The 20,277-nt window shown below is 40.1% G+C and overlaps 1 protein-coding gene across 1 annotated transcript in view; it reads left to right on the top strand.

Annotated features, from left to right (window-relative positions):
- The window catches only part of LOC109415401 (peroxidasin homolog), a 567,856-nt gene that overhangs the window by 497,888 nt on the left and 49,691 nt on the right, over positions 1-20,277 (top strand). The window contains exon 10 of the mRNA XM_062856469.1: positions 2,345-2,515. Coding sequence (XP_062712453.1) covers positions 2,345-2,515 — 171 coding nt within the window. The remainder of the gene's footprint in view (positions 1-2,344; positions 2,516-20,277) is intronic.

Genomic DNA, 20,277 nt, shown 5'->3' with positions numbered 1-20,277 from the left:
TTTTCAAGGGAAATTCTCCAAGAATTTCCAAGGGAAATTCTCCAAGAATTTCCAAGGGAAATTCTCGAAGAATTTCCAAGGGAAATTCTCCAAGAATTTCCAAGGGAGATTCTCCAAGAATTTCCAAGGGAAATTCTCCAAGAATTTCCAAGGGAAATTCTCCAAGAATTTCCAAGGGAAATTCTCCAAGAATTTCCAAGGGAAATTCTCCAAGAATTTCCAAGGGAAATTCTCCAAGAATTTCCAAGGGAAATTCTCCAAGAATTTCCAAGGGAAATTCTCCAAGAATTTCCAAGGGAAATTCTCCAAGAATTTCCAAGGGAAATTCTCCAAGAATTTCCAAGGGAAATTCTCCAAGAATTTCCAAGGGAAATTCTCCAAGAATTTCCAAGGGAAATTCTCCAAGAATTTCCAAGGGAAATTCTCCAAGAATTTTCAAGCGAAATTTTCCAAGAATTTCCAAGGGAAATTCTCCAAGAATTTCCAAGGGAAATTCTCCAAGAATTTCCAAGGGAAATTCTCCAAGAATTTCCAAGGGAAATTCTCCAAGAATTTCCAAGGGAAATTCTCCAAGAATTTCCAAGGGAAATTCTCCAAGAATTTCCAAGGGAAATTCTCCAAGAATTTCCAAGGGAAATTCTCCAAGTTGAAAATTCTCGGGAAATTTTCCAAGAATTTCCAAGGTCAATTGTCCAAGAATTTCCAAGGAAAATTCTCCAACAATTTCCAAGGGAAATTCTCCAAGAATTTCCAAAGGAAATTCTACAAGAGTTTCCAACAATTTTCAAGGGAAATTCGCCAAGAATTTCCAAGGAAAATTCTCCAAAAATTTCCAAGGGAAATTCTCCAAGAATTTCCAAGGGAAATTCTCCAAAAATTTCCAAGGGAAATTCTTTAAAAATTTCCAAGGGAAATTCTCTAAAAAATTCCAAGGGAAATTCTCCAAAAATTTCCAAGGGAAATTCTCCAAAAATTACCAAGGGAAATTGTCCAAAAATGTCCAAGGGAAATTCTCCAGAATTTTTCAAGGGAAATTCTTCAAAAATTTCCAAGGGAAATTTTCCAAATATTTCCAAGGGAAATTCTCCAATAATTTCCAAGTAAAATTCTCCAGCAGTTCCCTCGGGAAATCATCCAAGAATATCCTCGGAAAATGCTCCAAGAATATCCTCAAAAAATTCTCCAAGAACTTCCTCGGAAAATTCTTTAAACTTGGCTCAAAAAACTCTCAAAGAATTTTTTCGGAAAATTCTCCAAAAATTCTTTTGGGAACACTCCAAGAATTTTCCCGGGGAATTCTCAAAGAAATTCTTCAAAAACATCCCTTGGGGAGTACTCCAAGCATTCTATCTAAGAATTCAAGAATTTCTTCGGAAAATACCTCGAGATATTCTCTACGAATTTCCTTGAAAAAATCTCCAACAATTTTTTTGGGTAATTTCCATAAAATTCTTCGGAGAAAACTTAAAGAATATCCTTTGGAACATCTTCAAGACCTTCTTTGGAAAGTTCTTCAAACTTTCCCTCAGGAATTATTCCAATCATTTCCTCGTATTTTTCTTTATGGATTTTCTCGGGAAATTCGCCAAGATTTACTCTGGAAATTTGCAGGATTTTTTCGCGGGATTTTCTGCAAGAATTTCTTCGGAGTCTTCTTCAGGAATTCCATAAGGGAAATTCCATAAAAGAATTCCCCTGGAGATTGATTCAATAATTCCCTTTTGTAGCTTACCAAGCATTTACTCGAATTATCATTTGAAGGGATTCTTGTAAATTTACGTTTATTAGTCAATATCGAATCGAAGAACATCGATACATGGATGCTTAACTGCATTCTATAGAAAAATTGATTGAAAAATCCATTTTGAATAACCGAACATAATCGAACGATGACCCCCGAAAAAGCCATATCCAATAATCATGATTCACACCCAATCTAATTATTGAACTGCGTAACATCTCTTTTCATGAACTTCCCGGAACATCGGTAACAAACACCATCACCAACAACAAAAACACCCATTATGTGCCGCCACCCTTTTCATATCGGATTCAATCTGGCAAATCGACATGGTCATTTACAACATCGTCAATGGCAACGGGCCGGATCAACTGCCTTCTTTCCCGCCGCTGTCCTACGACTTCCTTTGTGACCGGCTGCTGCTGCTGATCCAAAACGCTCCGACACCGAATCAATATCGATAAAATCAACGTCAAAATGGGCCAAATCCCCGGCGCGCACCGATGTCATCGATTCGCAATGAAAACAACAATGCCAATCGACGGCGACAACGACAACAACAACGACGCCGGAAAAAATGTCCTTTGACCGCGCCCGCTCCAGATGAACGAAACATATCAACATCCGGGCAGCTGGGAGGACACGATTTTAGTGCCAACATTAACCCGCTCCGATCCGACGCACTTTATTATGTCACATGTGATAAAAGGATTATCGCCCGGCGCGGTCTACGAGGTGATGATCCAGGCACGGAACAACCACGGCTGGAATGAGGTACGTATGTGTAGTATGTATGTAAGAAGCGATTTATCTCTCAGGCTAGGATCTCAGCAAAGCGAACTGTTCGCTTTTCGGGGGTGTGATATCGTGGATGAGTGTGTTTTTTTTGTTTCGTCGGCGAGTTGCCTGATTGATGGCGGTTTGAATTCTCGATTAGCGAAGCGTTGGCTGTAATGTATGCGAGTATGAGATAAAGTGGAATCGGGAATGAGTGATGATGGAGAGGAAAATTTAATTTTATTTGATTCTGTGATACAGTGGATCAGAAACCTTTAACCATGACGGATTGTGACTTTGAGTCTATTTTTGTCAACTGATGGAGTTTGCAGATCCACACCTGTCAGAAAGATAAGACTGAAAAGGATTCATCGAGTGTATGCAAGGCGTAAAGATTGAGCATTGAGTACATACTTCATAATTCATTATTGTCACTAAAGCTACATAACGTGAGGTACAGTCTAGACTTCTACTACACGGTTGGTTCGGGGGTTCAGTTGGAATCCGTGTTGTAAGATTCCCACAGCTTATGGGATTTCGCCTAATTGGGGGTGTGAGCGAATATCTCTGGCGTAGTACAAGATAGCACCATATTATCTTTGACAAAATTATAGTACTAGAATAGATCTATCACACAATGCCAACTAACATCCAAGTATTTGGTAATTTGGCCGCTAGAGGTGCTTTGTAGAAGTGGTTGCTATGTATACTCGCCAGCAGAAGCACTCATAAGTTATCACATGTGATATCTCATAATCTACTTTATTTGGAACAACGCTGTCTTCGGCAAAGTTGTTCAATCGGTCAATAACAATCTGATGCTGCACCGATTAGTTTGTGATTTCGTCGCTAGGTGGCGCTAGTGATCAAGTAAAGTATCAAACTTCTCTATCTCGGGATTCAGAGCAGATAGAAAAGTGTCGTCTTCGTAAAGTTCTTCAGGAAGTCAAGAGCTATGTGGTGATTCAAAAATTAGTTTGTGATTTCACCGCTAGGTGGCGCTAGTTGTCAAGTAAAGTTTCAAACTTCGCTATCTCTGGATTCAGAGCAGATAGAAAAGTGTCGTTTTCGGCGAAGTTCTTCAGGAAGACAAAACCTTTGTGTAGATTCAACATTTAGTTGGTGATTTTGCCGCTCGATGGCGCTTAAAACTCTCTATCTCGGGCTCCAGAGCAGATAGAAAAGTGTCGTCTTCGGCAAAGTTCTTCAGGAAGTCAAAACCTATCTGGTGATTCAACATTTGGTTGGTGAATTCTTCGCTAGAAGGCACTAGATGTCAAGTAGAATTTTAAACTTCTCTAGTTCGCGATCAGAGCAGATTGAAAGGGTCGTTCTCGGCAAAGTTCTTCAGGAAGTCAAGAGCTATCTGATGATTCAACAATTAGTTTGCAATTTTATCGCTAGTCGTCAGGTAAAGTTTCAAATTTCTCTATCTCGGAATCCAGAGCAGATAGAAGAGTGTCGTCTTAACCTTTCAGAACGCGTGCTAGTTGGATCATAAAACTACACCACCCCCTATAAATACAAGAACGCCCCGATTTTTCTATTTTGTCTAATTAAGGCTGGAATTCCTTTTATGAGTTTAGCAAAAAAAATCTTAAAATTTCTAGAAAATTCTCAAGCAGAACATTTAGAGACAACGGCAGATTTTTTTTTAGAGATTCATTGTGGATTATTTTTTTTTTAATCTGGAATGTTTACAGTAAGAATATTATCGTAGTGTTGTTTAGAATGATTTTAGCTAGAATTCCTCTATTCTATCATGTATTTCCTCAAATATATCTGAAGAAATTTCTCCGGAAATATTATCAGATTTATTCCCGGAGTTTTTCTTTGGGATTTCTCCGAAAATTCTTCTAGAAATTCAACGAGGAATTTCCCTCGTAATTCTTCCAAAGTTTCTTCAAAAGATGCAATTCTAAATTAAGATTTTAATTCAAAAACGTTTTCAGGAATTATTGATAGAATTTCTCCAGTGTTTCCTTCATGCATTACTCAATTTTTTCAGGGTTTTTCTTTTGGCTATTTATTTGGAAATTCCTTTTGACAACAAGGTTCTTCTGAAAGTTTCTTCAAAGCTTTCTCTATGCAATAAATTTTTCACGTATTCATCAAGGCATTGCTTTCTATTTATTCAGGAATTCTTCTTGATCTTTTTCTAAAGTATTCTCTCCTGCAAAAATTACTCCTGAATTTATTCCTATCTGTAATGCAGTTTTCCTGAAATTTTTCAAGAGATTATACTATGAAAAAAAATACTTACAATGTCTTCAGTTGTTAACTAAAGATTTCCTCCAGGATTGTTTTTATTATTTCTGCTGTATTTCTTCATGAACTTTTCCAGGTTGATGTTAAGAGATGTTTTGTTTCAGAAATCAAATAAACATTGTTACCAAGAATTTACTCACAGCTATCTCCAGGAGGTCTTCTAAGGATTCCTTCAGAGTCTGAAGAACTTTGTCTGGACAAAACAGAACTCTGTCCGGACAGAACAGAACTCTCGAGACAGAACAGAGTTTGAAGTTCAGACATCCTCCAAAGATCCATCAAGTATTCCAAGTAGTTCTTAGAAATTCTTTCAACCCGAGCAGAAGGGAATAGCAGCAGAATAATAAAATATGTTATTTCGGCAAAATAACTGAGCAACGTAAAGAGTTATTTTCATGTTATTTACATAACATATAATGTTATAAACTTAACTGTCATAAGTGGCAGAATAACAAAAATCATAACAAAAAAATGTTCCTGGAAGACCAGATAAATAACACGTTTTGTTGGTTTCAATAACAACTTTATAATAGCGAATTTGCAAAATATTTCAATAACAAATTTTGAAATAAATAAGTTATTGATAACAATCAAAAAACAAACTAAGTTATAATAGGTATAACATGAAAATCAAAATGGCCTCGATGCAGTGAAAGTAACTTCTTTATCGACATTTTTGTCCGAAATGTATAGTTCATTCTGGATCCAGCATGTTTATTGAACTTCATTCCACTGCTCGCGCTGTGTGTAAGAGGTAACGGTAGCGCACGAATGTAACAAAGCAAGCTGACGCCCGACTGCGGCAACGAAATGAAGGTCAACCCCGTGCACAAGGGGGGGGGGGGGTTAACACCCAACCGATACAACCGACGCTCCATACACTAGGCACCCCTCCGCCTTTTGCCGAAATTTGGGAAACCCCCCCTCCCCTTGGCGCCACTTCTGTGCACGGGCCTGATGAAGGTAGTGAAAAGTGTCGAATGTTTACAAAACTGGTCTCAATAACACAATAATAACTGAACTTATGCTACAACAAGACATGTTAGTGAAAAGTAATTTAAAGAAAATATATCAATATCAGGATCATAACAAAATTAGATTGTCCAACAAAACATGTAATGGAACTATAATATCTTAATAAGTTAATAATAACAAATTAAGATATAAAAACAGGTTTTGTGATTCTATTGTTATTATTTTGATATTCTCCTCTGTTCGGGAAGAATTCGCTAAAAAAAATATTTTGTAATTTTGTGCAGTTTCTGGGAGAACTCCTGGAGAAATATCTGAACAAATGCTGCAGGGATCTTCAAGGACATCCCAGGTGATTTCTGATGGAATCGTAACAGCAATTTGTGAAAAAACCTTGTAGGAATTGATGTAGAGTCCAGGAATTTCTCGAAGAATTCTTGAAGAATCCCTGATAAGAATTTCCGAAGCAACCGCTGTAAACATTTTAAAAGAATTTCCCAAAAACACCTTGGAAGAACTTTGTGAAAACCCCTGAATTACTTCCTAAAGAAAATCCTGAATTGTGTAAAATGTTTGTAGTGATTAAAGCTATCTTCACAAAAAATATTTAAAAACGATTCCAGTAGGAGTTTCTAAAAACGAGCAATTTTGGTCGTGAAGGAATCTCCAGTAAAATCACTGTAAAAATCTTAGGAAGTACTTCCGTACTACTCTGGAAGAATATCCGAAGAAATCGTTGGGAAATTCATGAAGGAATCACAGCAGGAATGTCTTAAGAACTTCCTGGAGAAACTTCTCGGTAAATTTTTGGTGAAATTCCCAGAAAAAGTATTGAGCAATGGAATATCTGGAGGAACACATAGATAAGCGTCTGCAAAGAATCCTACGAAAACTCTTGAGATGTTTCCAAAGGAATTTTCGTAGTAAAAATATCTAATAATATTTTCCGTAGTAAAAATATCGAAATATTTTTGAATAAATTTCCCAAAGAATTCATGGAGAAGTTATAGGAGTAATCCTTAAAGGAAAGGCGAGATAGGTTTCTGGAGTTATACATCGAGGAATATCTGGAAAAATTCTGAAGGAATCTCTCTATGAACTTCAGCAGGAATTTCTGGAGAAATTCCCACCTGAATTACTAAAAGCAATAATGCAAGCATTTTTGGAGGACTATCTGGGCACATTCGTATGGCAATTTTCGATAGAAACCATAGAACAATTACACTAGTTTACAAAATAAAACGAAAGTCGTGAACTCCTGTCAACGACCAAAATTTTTGAAGTACAATTTAGTGCTGATTTCGAAACCGTGCTTCAAAAAATTTAAAGTAGAACAGTTTTTGAGTTTTAGCCCAACATCGGGATTTACAACTTTTTAAAATATGGAATTTCATAAAATTTCATAAAATAAAAGCTGAACATGATACCATTCGAACATCTGAATGCAGGTTTTGCGTCAGATTGATGAAATTCAAGATATTGGCAAGTTTTGGAGACGATCTCCTTAAATTTTAGCAAATTTTCCAAAAATAAATGAATCAATGTATTTTTTTCAATAAGAAAAATACAATTTAAAAATTCTTTCTCAGCGTTTATTTGATATATCATATGTAGACGAGTTACAGTAAAAAATTCAGCTCAATCGGAGCATTCATTACGGAGATCATTAATGAGATGTGTGAAGTGAGCGACGTTGCTTAAAAATAGAACAAAAATCGATTTCAAACCAGTCGAAAAAAAAATCCGCTTTATTATATTTTTTTTTCCTTCGCGTTTTCGAACTCAGGGCATGATTCTACACCAAAAACGATCATCAGCTTACCGAGTTCAAAAATTCTGTAAACTAGTGTTAGTGAACAAATCTTCGGCGAAATTCGTGACGAAAAAAGGAGCTTTTCAAGGAATCTCTAAGAAAATTTCTAAAATAATCTCTGGAAGTATTTTAAAAGGAATCTTTGTAAAAATTGTTGAAGGAGTTCAAGGAGAATTATCTGGACGGGAGCATCCTTTGGTTTTCTTAAAGAATCGTTGAATGCATTTCCGAATCCGAGGATACGTTTCGGGAAGAGTTCTCGTACGCATTCAATACACAAATCAATGGAGGATTTATAAAATAACCCAACCCTTTCTATAGGAAATTTTTGAGAAGCTTTTGGAGGGTACTCTAACTAAAATTCCGAAGGATTTTCTAAAGAAATCCATGGATCAATATTGGTAAGAATCCTGCAAAGGTTTTAGAAAAAAAAATTGAATTAATTTCTGGGGTAATTTCTAGAATATTTTGGAAAACATTCTAAAAAGAACTAAGCATGGTTTAAAGGAATCTAAAGAAGAACTTCTTAAGGTTTTTTTTCTCAGAGAAATCTCCGAGGAAGATAATGGCAGAATTTCTTAAAAATATATGGAAAAAAATAAAAAAAAAAATCCATGGAGAAATTTTCTGAATGGAACTTCGATGAACTGTTTAAAGATTCCAAACAGAAATTTCAGGAGAATTTTTTGAAGTTTCTGAAGAATTGTGATAAATTTCTGAGGAATCATTTGCACGTCTTTGGACGCAAAACAATATGAGAAACTCACAAAGGTAACTTACTTTTCCTACGCATATGAGACCACAAAAAATCGTAGATGGTTCCTAATTTCTGACAGGGTTACAGGTTCAATCTGAGATTACTGAAGAATATCTGTCTGAGATTGCAACTGAATTCCTTCTGGGTTTTCTTCAGGAATTCTTTCTGAGATTCATTCACGAAATCTTTCCAGGAGTCCTTCAAAAAATGATTTCGGTATTCTTTTAGGAATTATTTGCGGAATTTCTCTAAACACTTATTTCGGAATCCCTGCAGGAGCTCCCCCGAGAACTCTTTCCAGGGTTCCTTCATGAACATCTTCCGGGATTGCTCCTGAAACAATTTCCGAACTTCCGGGATTCTTTCGGGAACTCCTTCCAAGATTTTTCTGCAATTCATCCGAGAATTTTTCCGTGATTCCTTCAGAAGATCTTTTTTTTTGTATAGGCTAAGAGCTCATTACGGGATTCTTCTGAGAATTCCTTTTAGGATAGCTTCAGGAACTCTGCTCGGAATTCTTTCAGAAACGGATTTCCTGGTTTATCCAGGATCCACTAGCAACTTTTTTCCGAAGTTACTTCTGGAATGCCTACTGATGCTTCTGGAATCCCTCCAGAAGTTCATTCTGGAATTCTCTGAGATGTTCCTGATGGAAATTTTGCAGGAGTTTATCAGGGAATTCTTCTATGAGTTTTTAAAGAAATTCCTTAGTGATGTTTTGTACGGAATTCCATATGAAATATCTTTAGATGTGTCTTTTGAAGTTTTGTGATGAGTTCCTCCAATAAATTCATAAGGAACTTCTTCAGCTGCTATGCAAGGAGTTTCCCCCGGAGAACATTCTGGTTTTCCACCAGTTAATTGTTATGGGTTGCCTTTCTCCCAGGAATTCCTTCCGGGAATTTCCGGAAAAACGTCTAAAGAAATTCTAAATAAAACTATTCTGAGCGAAAAGTATTCCCTAAGGGGCTGTTCATAAACCACGTAGACTTTTTGGGGGGAGGGGGGGTCTGGCCAAAGTCTACGCTCAATACAAATTTTAAATTTTTTGTATGAACAAAAGTAAACGAGGGGGAGGGGGGTCTGAGATGGCCAAATTTTGGTCTACGTGGTTTATGAACAACCCTAAGGGTATCCGGGCCTGGAACCCCTAGAGAAACTCCGAAAGAAACCCCTTGAAGTATAAGAAGGAAATATCCAGACAGGAGTTCTTTGTGGAATCCCAGATGGAATCTTTTGAAGGAATCTCAGAAGAAACTCTTGGAAAAATTACAAATTTGTTTCTGAAGGAATCTCAAGAAGAATCTAAAATAGAGCTGCATGAGGAATCACAGAAAAAACTTCTAGAATAATCCTGGATTAAACTTCTGGAGAAACCAAGGAAGGAATTTCTGTAGGAATTCCAGGAAACATTTCTGGGGTTAATCCCATAAGGAATTTCTGGAGGAATTTCGAAAAAAAAAAATCCTAGAGAAATTTCGCAAGGGCTTTATAGACGAATTCAGAGACATCTGTGCGAATCCCAAAATCCCCCTTGGGAAATCCGAAGAGTACCTATGTAGGGACCTGTGCCGATTTGGCTGACGGCCGTTTGGCGGGTTTAGGGAAACGCGCAGCAACTTACCCAATGCGTCCACACGCCTTGATGGTCCGATAACGAAGAGGCCGAGAGTTGCTCGTGCTGATGCCTCGTGGTTGGTTGTCGGGTCTGCCGTCAACTTGGCGGTCGAGTTGGTGGACGGTAAGCCGAATCGTGTTCGGGTTTTATGGCAAACGTCCGGATACACGATTAACATCTCCTTCCGAGGGGTATTAGTACCACACATCCCCCTCCCACAATAATTGGAAGAACTACCGTTTCTTCCATTGCTAAACCTGAGCGTTAGTTCTTCATTCTGATTTTTATTGAGAAAAGATGAAAAATAACGTTCAATATTGCGCAGCTGTGTATTAGCCATTCACGATGACGATTCAGATTCATTGCTTTCCACCACCCTTTAAAAAGTCGTCGTTTCAATAGACAGTTGTAATAGTAATCAGCGCCTACCAAAAGTTACGCGTGAAATTGAAATATTTCACGCGATATGTTTCGGTTCTCGAGTTTCGGTCAGTTTCGGTCGATACCGTTCGATGTCTGATGTTTCACTGTTGTTATGTTGTCATACGAGTCATACGCACGTCAACTGCAGTTTTTGTTTATTTACAGCTAATCAGAGTGTTCAAAGTAAAATAATTGCATCTTTGCAGTTACATTGTCGTATGTCAGCGTTCTTTCGTTCTTGTTTTGCTTTAGTGTTATGACTAGACCAAGGACTAGACCGCCTAGCATGAATTTTGTGATGATTTCGGGTCAAAGGTGAGTATACGATTGAGTTTGTTTCTGTGTTTTTTTATTTTCTTTTCTTTTTAGTGAATGCAACGTAGTTAAAATGTCATATTTTACTGATGAAAGAAAAAAAATACAACGATATTATGTCCCAGAATCAACATTATCAATCAATTTTCAAGTGCTTGGACGTAGTCCTTCATATAAGATGGAGCGGTTCTCGTTCTACGGGGCCGCTCAGACGGACCAGCATCTCGGATGTCATCGTTTGTGTTGACCAGGGTAGTTTCGCCAGTGTTATTGGTAGGAGTGCGCCAGTGTCCCACCTTCCTCGTCTGAGTTACATGCCGCTTTACAATTTGGCCGTGAACATTTTGTAAAACAAGGCTCCCATTGTCCTCTTGAATCACGGTGTATTTCTGTGGATCGAATCTACTTTCACCTTTGGCGCGGGCTTGTCGCTCGATGATAATCGTATCCCCTGGGCTTACGCGACTTGTGCGTGCTCCTCTTTTGATGTCTTCGCGCTCCTTCGATCTAAGCTTTGCTAGTTTGTCTCTGCGGTTAATAGCTTCGTCGTCATGATTTACTTTTTCGTGGTGCAGCAAAGGAAGATGTCGTTTTATCTTTCGTCCCATCATTATCTCTTCCGGTGGATGTCCAGTAACGGAGTGAGCGGCCGCATTGTGCGCGTTGATGGCGGCTTGTAATTCTATTTTAAAGCAGGATCCGTTGCTGACGGCGGTGGCCATCGCCTTGTTCACCAGCTTCATGTAATTCTCGACGAGGCCGTTCTGCTGCGGAAACAGAGGAGTCGAGAAAACAGCTTCGATACCCCGGTCGGCACAGTAAGCTCGATACTCATCACCATTAAACGGTGGTCCGTTATCGGAGCGAATAGTTTTTGGGAAGCCTTCGCGTGCGAAAACGTCCTCCAACACCCCCTTTGTCTGCTCAAAGTTTGTGGACCTCACCGGACGGGCAATTAGGAACCTATCAGCATTGAAACAAAATAATACTTAAATGTACAAGCTAAAATAAAATCTATTACGTTACCTTGACCTATAATCGACGATCAGCAGAATTGAAATCCCTCCGAACCTCGCATAAGGGCCGTTGAAGTCCAATGCTATGGTCTCCCAAACCGCTTGTGGTGCTGGAATTCTCTTCATTGGTGTGGGTTTCTCCGGTCGCCCATTAATCGCGCAAGTTTGGCATGATTTTACCCACTCTTCTGCATCAGATGACATCCTGGGCCACCAAACTCGCTCTCTTAAAATGCTCTTAAGCTTGGCAGTCATTGGGTGACCGTTATGGGCCAGGTTCAATGTCTTCGATCGCAGCTTGGTAGGAACCACGGCACACCCGTTTTTAACTAAGATTCCATCCTTAAGCGAGAGATCCGCTGCCACACTTTCAAATGTTCTAAGCTCCTCGGACCAACTTCGTGTTTCCAGTGCATCTATCACACTCTGGAGAGTTGTATCTAGCGCTGTTTCTTCTTGGAGCTCCTTAACCGTTAAAAATCCGACAGATTTCGCTTCTAAGGATGCAATTTCCCATGGACTTTGCTGATCGTCAAACGGGGCATCGTTTCCCGTGTACAGTCGTGAGGGCGGGTCAGCAATATTTTTGCGACCACGGATATACTCCACCTCATAGTCGTATGGGCTGAGCCGAAGGGCCCATCCATCGGCTCTAGTTAAGGCCCGTTTTGAACTCTCCCGCGAACGATTCAAAATAAACGCGACACCCTGTGCATCTGTTTTCAGCGTGAAGTGCCGCCCAAGCAGGAAAAACGAAAAGTGTTCCACCGCCCATACGGTGGCCAGTGCTTCACGCTGGTTTTGCGCATACCGTTTTTCCGTGTCGGTTAGGGCTTTTGAAGCAAAACTGATTATGCGTGGGGGCTTGTTTGAACTTTCTTGTACTAAAACCGCACCGAGAGCCTTGGGTGATGCATCAGTATACAAAATCGTGTTCTCGTTATCCGAGAAGTAACCGAGGGTCGTTGTACATTCTGTGATTCCTTTTTTGAGTGCGTTGAAAGCTGCAAGTTCTTCAGGACCCCAAGACCAATCTTTGCTGGTAGTTGCGGCCCACAGGATGCTTGAGATCTTCGCGAAGTCCTTGATATAAGGGCTGACAAATGCGGCAAGTCCCAGGAAACTTTTCAGTTCAGAAACGCTAGCTGGAGCTCTGAACTGCCGGATCGCCTTTACTTTTGCTTCGTCTACGTGGAACCCCTTTTCATCTAGCCCATGTCCCAAGAATGTTACGAAGGTTTTATCGAACTCGCATTTTTTTTGGTTTAAGGTGAGATTGTTTGCTCGAAGTATTTCCAGAACTTGAGCAGTTGTTCTTCTTAGTTTGTCCAACGTATCGGCAAATATTAGTACATCATCGATGTAAACTATTTTGTTTTCCACGCCCTCCAACAAGCGGCACATCTCCCTCTGAAAGATCTCAGGTGCACAGTTCACTCCAAACATTAGGCGTGTAAATCTGTACATACCAGTTTCAGTCAAGAATGTGGTAAGGTCGCGCGATTCCTTGCACAGTTCGAGATGGTGGTAGGCGTTGTTGAGGTCCAGCTTGGTGAAAAACTTTGCCCCGTGAAGTTTTATCTTCATCTCATCAATTAGAGGCATGCGGAAGTATTCCCTCTGTATGGCCTTGTTTGGAGCGCGCATGTTGACTACAAGACGGAAGTCATTCTTACCTTTGGGTACCGCCGACATCCCGCTGATCCACTCAGGTGCTTTCGTCACTCGTTCGATGATGCCACGTGCTTCCATGTCTTCTAACCGTTCTCTTGCAGCCTCACGAAACGCTGCTGGCACGTTGTAGTAGGCATTCTTCGTAGGAGGGATTGCCTTGTTGACACTGAATTTTACCTTTACGCCAGGTACCTTTGGGAACATTCCGGTCGCAGGCGCTTGATCACAGCTGTTCACAGTAAGCCCAACTTTTAACAGCTTTAATTCGCTAGCTGTCTGACGGCCAAGTAAGGATCGACGTCCTTCATCCACAACGAGGAACTCAGCTGTCACGGTTGGTTTGATGGCGTCTACCACTTCAACCACTGCTCTGAAAGCACAACGTACTGCCATTGGTGCCTCTACTGCATATGCACGAAGTTCCCTAGCTTCAAATTCATGTATCGGGTCCAGTTTGGCCATCCCGTTGCGAAATTCTGCTTCCAGGTACATCCAGTCGTTCCCACCTATGATATTAACGTCAGCCCCTGAATCTACAAGGAAGTTGTAAGGGCTCGACGAGCCCAGACGACAGCGAACAATTGCGTCACTCAGGAAAATAACCGAATTTACTTGCTAGAACAAAACAGAATAAGAAAAGGGCGGCAGCTGAATAAAGGGAACTTAATCTTCCGATTATTGCGTTGGTTTTCTTGAGTAGTATGAGTATGTTTAATGAAAAAAAAAAAGTTCTATATTGCCAGTCGATGTTTATTGATTTCTCTGAAGGAGTTCACATTTTCTTTACTTTAGTAACAAATGAAATCATACCTGCTCGTCGTTCGAGTCCTGGGTCCATCCTGGTGGGAGAGGCTTTAGTGGGACGTTTCGAGTTTCTTGTACGGAGTTAGCCCCCGCACTTCTTGGGTTTCCCCGGCAGGTTGAAGCGAAGTGTCCAACTCGACCACATGAGTTACACGGTTTATCCATAGCCGGGCAGACATTCCTTTTGTGGTACAGGTACCCACATTTCCAGCACCGATTGCGTTGACCTTTACGATGATTCTGTGATGGCTCTCTCGAATTTGTGTATCGGAATCCCTTGTTCGCTTCTACCTTCCGGACTTTACGGAAGGATTCTCTTTCACGGCTGTGTTCTCGTTTTCGGTTGATGGCATGAACTTCAGGCGGACTGTTCTCCACACGTTGTTGGTCGGCTTCGTATGGTTCGGCTAGGGACTCGACCCTTGTAGCTGCTTGCACGATATAGCTTGCATCGTGCCCGTATGTCCTAGCAGCAACTGCTATTTGGCGATTCTGCATTCCCTTGAGAAGTTGAGCAAGGACAAAACGAACTTGATCGGAGGGACTGTAGCCGCAGAGTCGAACTTTACGGGTAAGTCTGGCGTGGAAACAAACAATTGTTTCACCTTTCGCCTGCCGCATCGCTTGAAACGCCTCGTGCTCCGCGGCCGTGTCGGTCATCGACTTAAAGTAGTTGTTCACGCTTGCGACGAAGGTCGAGTAGCATCTCGGGTCGCGATAGTTCGGTTCTAGGTCTGCCGCACTGATAATATCTTGCAATGACTGTCCTAGCGACAAGTACAGCAACTTTGCGCGGTCTGCGGATCCGGTAAAGGTTGAAAGAGACGCCGCTGTTTCGAAGTTTCCGATAAATCTCTGCCAATTTTCCCAAAGCTTATTGGACGGAATGTCTTTTGGGAACTTGGGAATGAGATCCCACCGTATGTTGCATCCTCTTTCGGCAATACCGGGCTGCGGCGCGTAGCCGAGATCTTCCTTCTCCTCTGTCGTAGTCGTATTCGGTATCGGATCAGTTTCAGGTGAACGATTTTTCGTTACGTTGTCGGTCATTGGTTCTACACGCAGCGACTTCTCATTCACATCTTCGGTCTCTACCCAGGTTACTCCATCCGTTTCGACGGTTTCATGGGCAGCCACGTCCAGATCGTCAGAGTCAAAAGAACGTATATCACTCTGGGCTTCACAACCGTCCGTGCCATCATCGGCGGCCGGGGCTAATACGTATTTTCCACCACTGAACATATTTGTGATCTGTTCGAAATAGAGACACAGAGTGTAATGATTAACATATAGAATTCTCAAAACGTCCACTGATGATAGTCATCTCTGTTTGTTTTTTTTTTAACCCCATCGCATTGGCATGTAGTATAAGTCAAGTATGTACGTCACGTTTGCTCTAGATCATTCATTTGTCGTGCTCTCCAAAACTTCGTGCAATGGAGCAATACAAGCAAGTCACTGCAATACACATGGAGTAAGCCAACCAAGGAAAACTTTTCTATTTTAGGACACATTGTTGCTGCCTTATCACAGCATAAAATAATAGTGATCGTCCATGCAAACTTTTTTTTTCCCACTGAAGCTACCAAGATTGATGCAATCGCTTCTCTGGTATTCTTCTAGAACACCTCTTGTGCATTATCAGTCATATGCCTGTGGTCGCATACTTAGCATTCTAGACTCATTCCGAAGGTACCAAAACGAATTGTTTCATGCTTCTCCGGTATTCTTCAAGAACACCTTGTGACCTTTCTCCGTCACAAACCACGACACATTGAAGCTACCAAATTGCCAAAACTTTTGTCAATTGCTTCTCCGGTGTTCTTCCAGAACACCTTGCGGATTCCATGATTACTTTTTTGGGATGCGCTCCGAAGCCACCTAACGAAAACGTTTTCGTTTGCTTCTCCGGTGTTCTTCTAGAACACCTTGCGGGCATTTTTCCGCAAACCAGTACTAAACAAAATCGCATTTTCGCTACACGTGGTTTCCAGTCCGCTCATTTTACTGAATTTTAGATTTTCCTCAACGCGAATTTCCAGATGCACAACATAACCATGTTCAAGTTAATCACAAAATCGATAGCATTTCCAGGAAATAACCTGGCAGGTTCGCCAATGTGCCGATTTGGCTGACGGCCGTTTGGCGGGTTTAGGGAAACGCGCAGCAACTTACCCAATGCGTCCACACGCCTTGATGGTCCGATAACGAAGAGGCCGAGAGTTGCTCGTGCTGATGCCTCGTGGTTGGTTGTCGGGTCTGCCGTCAACTTGGCGGTCGAGTTGGTGGACGGTAAGCCGAATCGTGTTCGGGTTTTATGGCAAACGTCCGGATACACGATTAACATCTCCTTCCGAGGGGTATTAGTACCACACAGGACCCCGGGAGTATTTCACTGGAAATCCTGGCAAATGCTCCTGGTGGAATTCCAGACGGAGCCTATTAAGGAATCCCAGGAAAATTTCCTAGAAGAATCCCAGATAGAACTTATGAAGGAATCCTAATTGAACATATGGAAGAATCTCCTTTTTCAGTGAGACTAGCTGTGGTTTTGCATTATATAGTGTCGAAGTCTTATGTGGAATTATTCATTACATGTTGTTAAATAAACGTGCAGACAACGCTGTTGCAAATGCGCTGTTCTATTCACGATTCCGCACTTATGCTAATTGCGAAAGGGGTTCAGTGAGGCGGAACATACGTAATAACGAGTTCAGCATTACAGTTCGCTCACTGAACCCAGCATTGCGATCATGGAAGGCTCAAGCTCGTTGAGGTTGCTCGCAAGCCCAATGGTATACCCAAGTAACCAAAAGTTCCGCTTCCCATGACAAAATGCACTTTCAAGTTCCGCGAAGTTCAGATAAAGTTCCAAATGGAACTTTCTGGCTGCTTAAGAGGCTAACGATGAGCCTTGCTGGAACTTCGGTCACAAGTTCCGGCAAGGCTCATTGTTAGCCTCTTAAGCAGCCAGAAAGTTCCATTCGGAACTTTATCTGAACTTCACGGAACTTTAAAGCTGCTTAAGATGCTACTCGGAACTTTGTCGGAACTTTCAAGTTCATAGAAGTTCAGTTCAGTAGCATTGTGTTTCAATGAAGATTAAATTTATTTCTTTTACAGAAAACAACTGTTGAAGCATATATGAATAAAAGACAAAAATGAGTTTATCAAATTAATGAATATTAGGCTTGAGCAAAAAAAAAATTGCCGCCCTTCGGATTCGAACCGATAATCGCTGCGTGAGAACCCTGCGCTCTACCACAGTACTACAGTTGCGATAGAGTGAGCAGCAGGTAAAGTCTGACTTGAATCGATTTTCTGTCGGCAGCTAGTTTTGCACATTTGTACAGTAGTGAAGTTAGCTTGCCTTTATCAAGTGTCTTCAGCAGCGCAGCGGTAAGTCGGCAGGCTGTCACGCAGGAGGATCCAGTTCAAATCTACATAGGAGCGACATGAGTGAAAATATAATTATCAGAAGCAATTTCCAGACACGAATCTTCAAACCCACCAACAGAGTTGTGATTCTGGAAAACACATTTTTGTTTCTGCATGAATTTTGTCAAAGTTCTGCCAGAAGCTGCTTAGAAGGCTATCCAGCGTGCTTATGTGAACTTTCAAGTTCCAAAATTACTTAAAAATGAAGCTGCTTAGAAGGCTAATGAGCAACCTCGAACAAGCTGCTTAGCTTATAAATTACCCTTTTATCTGAACTTTTGGTTACTTGGCACGGTGTGTCTGGTGGACAACATTATTTAAAAAAAATCGGTATCGCTAAAATACCCACCAAACGAAAGCTAAGGGTCCCACCTTTCATTTGAGACTTAAATGAGAAAGTTCTATCGGCGGGTCTAGAACATTTTTTTTTTGAAATAGTGTGATATTTTTTGTATTTTCTCGAAGTACTAAGTAATAACGAAAAACAGTTTGCCAACATGGCTTTCCGACGGAAGATTTTTTATATGATGTTAATTACACTTCCCACAAAAGCATAATAGTCCCATTTTAATAAAAAAAACAGTAAACAGTAGTCAGTTTCGTGGTTCTGGGCAGTAATGCTTAAAAAATGTAATAGTTTCAAGCAGGTGGACATGATGAGTTCAAATTTCAATTTACATGTGTACCGCATCATGCTCTAATACTTGTAATTATTATTAAATCACCGTGTTCATCCTTATAGAATGCATTTGACAAAACTTTCAATTATTTAAAGAATTTTATTATTTTCTCTATTGAGCAATGCACGATATAAGCACAGACAAACAGACGTAACACTCTTCAATAGGGCTTGCCACATGCATTTAACGATGAATTTAAATTTCGTTTGATTTCCGCGATTCTTTCACCAGAGGTGCTAATGTTCGATCGCTTTGATGTTTGCAAGTGTACACGTTGCTGAATGATACAAACGAAACTTGCAGGACACATGTATAAAAGTATGCGTGTTAGGCAAACGTCAAATCGCAACCTATCATGGAGGACAGTTTCTCGCGCGGTTCTACCAATAGGTGGATGCGTGTTCATGAAAAAGACAGCAACAAAATTAATGAATTTTCTCTAAGAGTTACGTCTTCTTGTCTGTGATATAAGGGAATGGCTGTGTGTTCCAAATACCATGAATTGACTAAAACTACAAACTGAACATGTTTTTGATACTTTTACTTTATAAACAAGTTCTACAAATCTCTAGGCACAAAACATTGCCAATTTATTTGACAGAGTTGTTTTAAGTGAAAAACATCCTTAAGGCCACGATGTTAGATGCTAAGATACTACAATTAATTACAAGACGACATACACTTTCCAGAATCCTAAGATCACCGCAACTTGATATTTTCTAGAATCAAATCTTTAAAACGCGTGTATTCCTTATGGGGCAGGTGGGTCAAGACACATAATTTGAGAAAGGCGGTCCTACAATAATAGAGCAAAACTAAAATAAAAATTGCGTTGATTTATTTAGTTTTTTGGTGAAATAGGTACTTTTTCATAATTTCTAATTGTAATCCGAGATTTTTTGTTCTCAAGGCCGTCATTAACATAATCGTCATCATTGAAAAATCTAAAGCGGTTTTCTCGTCCAATACTGATATTTTCATATTAAAAAATGTATTTACTGTACTGCTGCAGGAGCATGGAGTACAGTGCATACATTTTCAATGCAAACATGAAATCTCCCTTTTACATCTTTAGCAGAACTGAAACGAGCACTGTCTTTTTGCATCATCGGTAGCAGTGCTAGGTCTGCCGCGTTTGCTCTTAAATTTAGGAGAAACTGTAGTTCTTGCTTGCAGCACTACATATTTCACAATTACAGCAAATTTCGATACTCCGCGTAGAAGACTCAAATTAAGTTTATACTTAAAGGGAGTAATTCTAAAGGGTATGATCTCATCATTGAGCGAATAAGCTTTAAATGAGTACCGTAAACCGGGGTCAAATTGATCTCCGGGTCGAAATTGATCAGACGTTTGTCCATTAGATAAAGTATACTTTAAATAGTTTTGATGCAAATATCGTTTAATATCTGTTTTCAACAGCACAATACATAAAAAGAAACTATGTAAAATATGCTCAGCCTAACTGAAAAACGTCTGATCAATTTCGACCCGAAGAACAATTTGACCACGGTAATTGCGATATATTATCGTGGGATGATACCAACTTCTTTATCTGGTATATTTCAGAAAATGTTGTTCAATATCAATAACCTGCAAATACAAATAAAAACAAATTGGGACTTTTCTATTTTATTCTGTCTTTTGTTTGTATGCTCAGCCATATAAAACAAATATCTAAATCTGTGAATATCAACTACCTTCGATGATATTGAAAAATGTTAAATGCTTTTACAAGTATCAGAACGAAGCACAAAATGAACGTATGGATTACTGCACGAATTTATTCTGGCCTGCTTACTCTCACACGAAATTTGACGTTTGAGAGGTGTCGGCACCGCTCAAACGTCAAATTTTCTGTGAGAGTAAGCAAGCCAGCATAAATTCGTGCAGTGGACCATACCGGCCTATAATGGAACGTGGTCATTTTATCCGAGCTACTTTGTTGATCGTTATATTTTTATTGACATCCAAATCATGG

The sequence above is a fragment of the Aedes albopictus genome, chromosome 3, assembly GCF_035046485.1.
Source record: "Aedes albopictus strain Foshan chromosome 3, AalbF5, whole genome shotgun sequence".
Taxonomy (NCBI): Eukaryota; Metazoa; Arthropoda; class Insecta; order Diptera; family Culicidae; genus Aedes; species Aedes albopictus.
The sequence above is the reverse complement of the archived record's forward strand: the minus strand, read 5'-3'. Positions and strand labels throughout refer to the sequence as shown.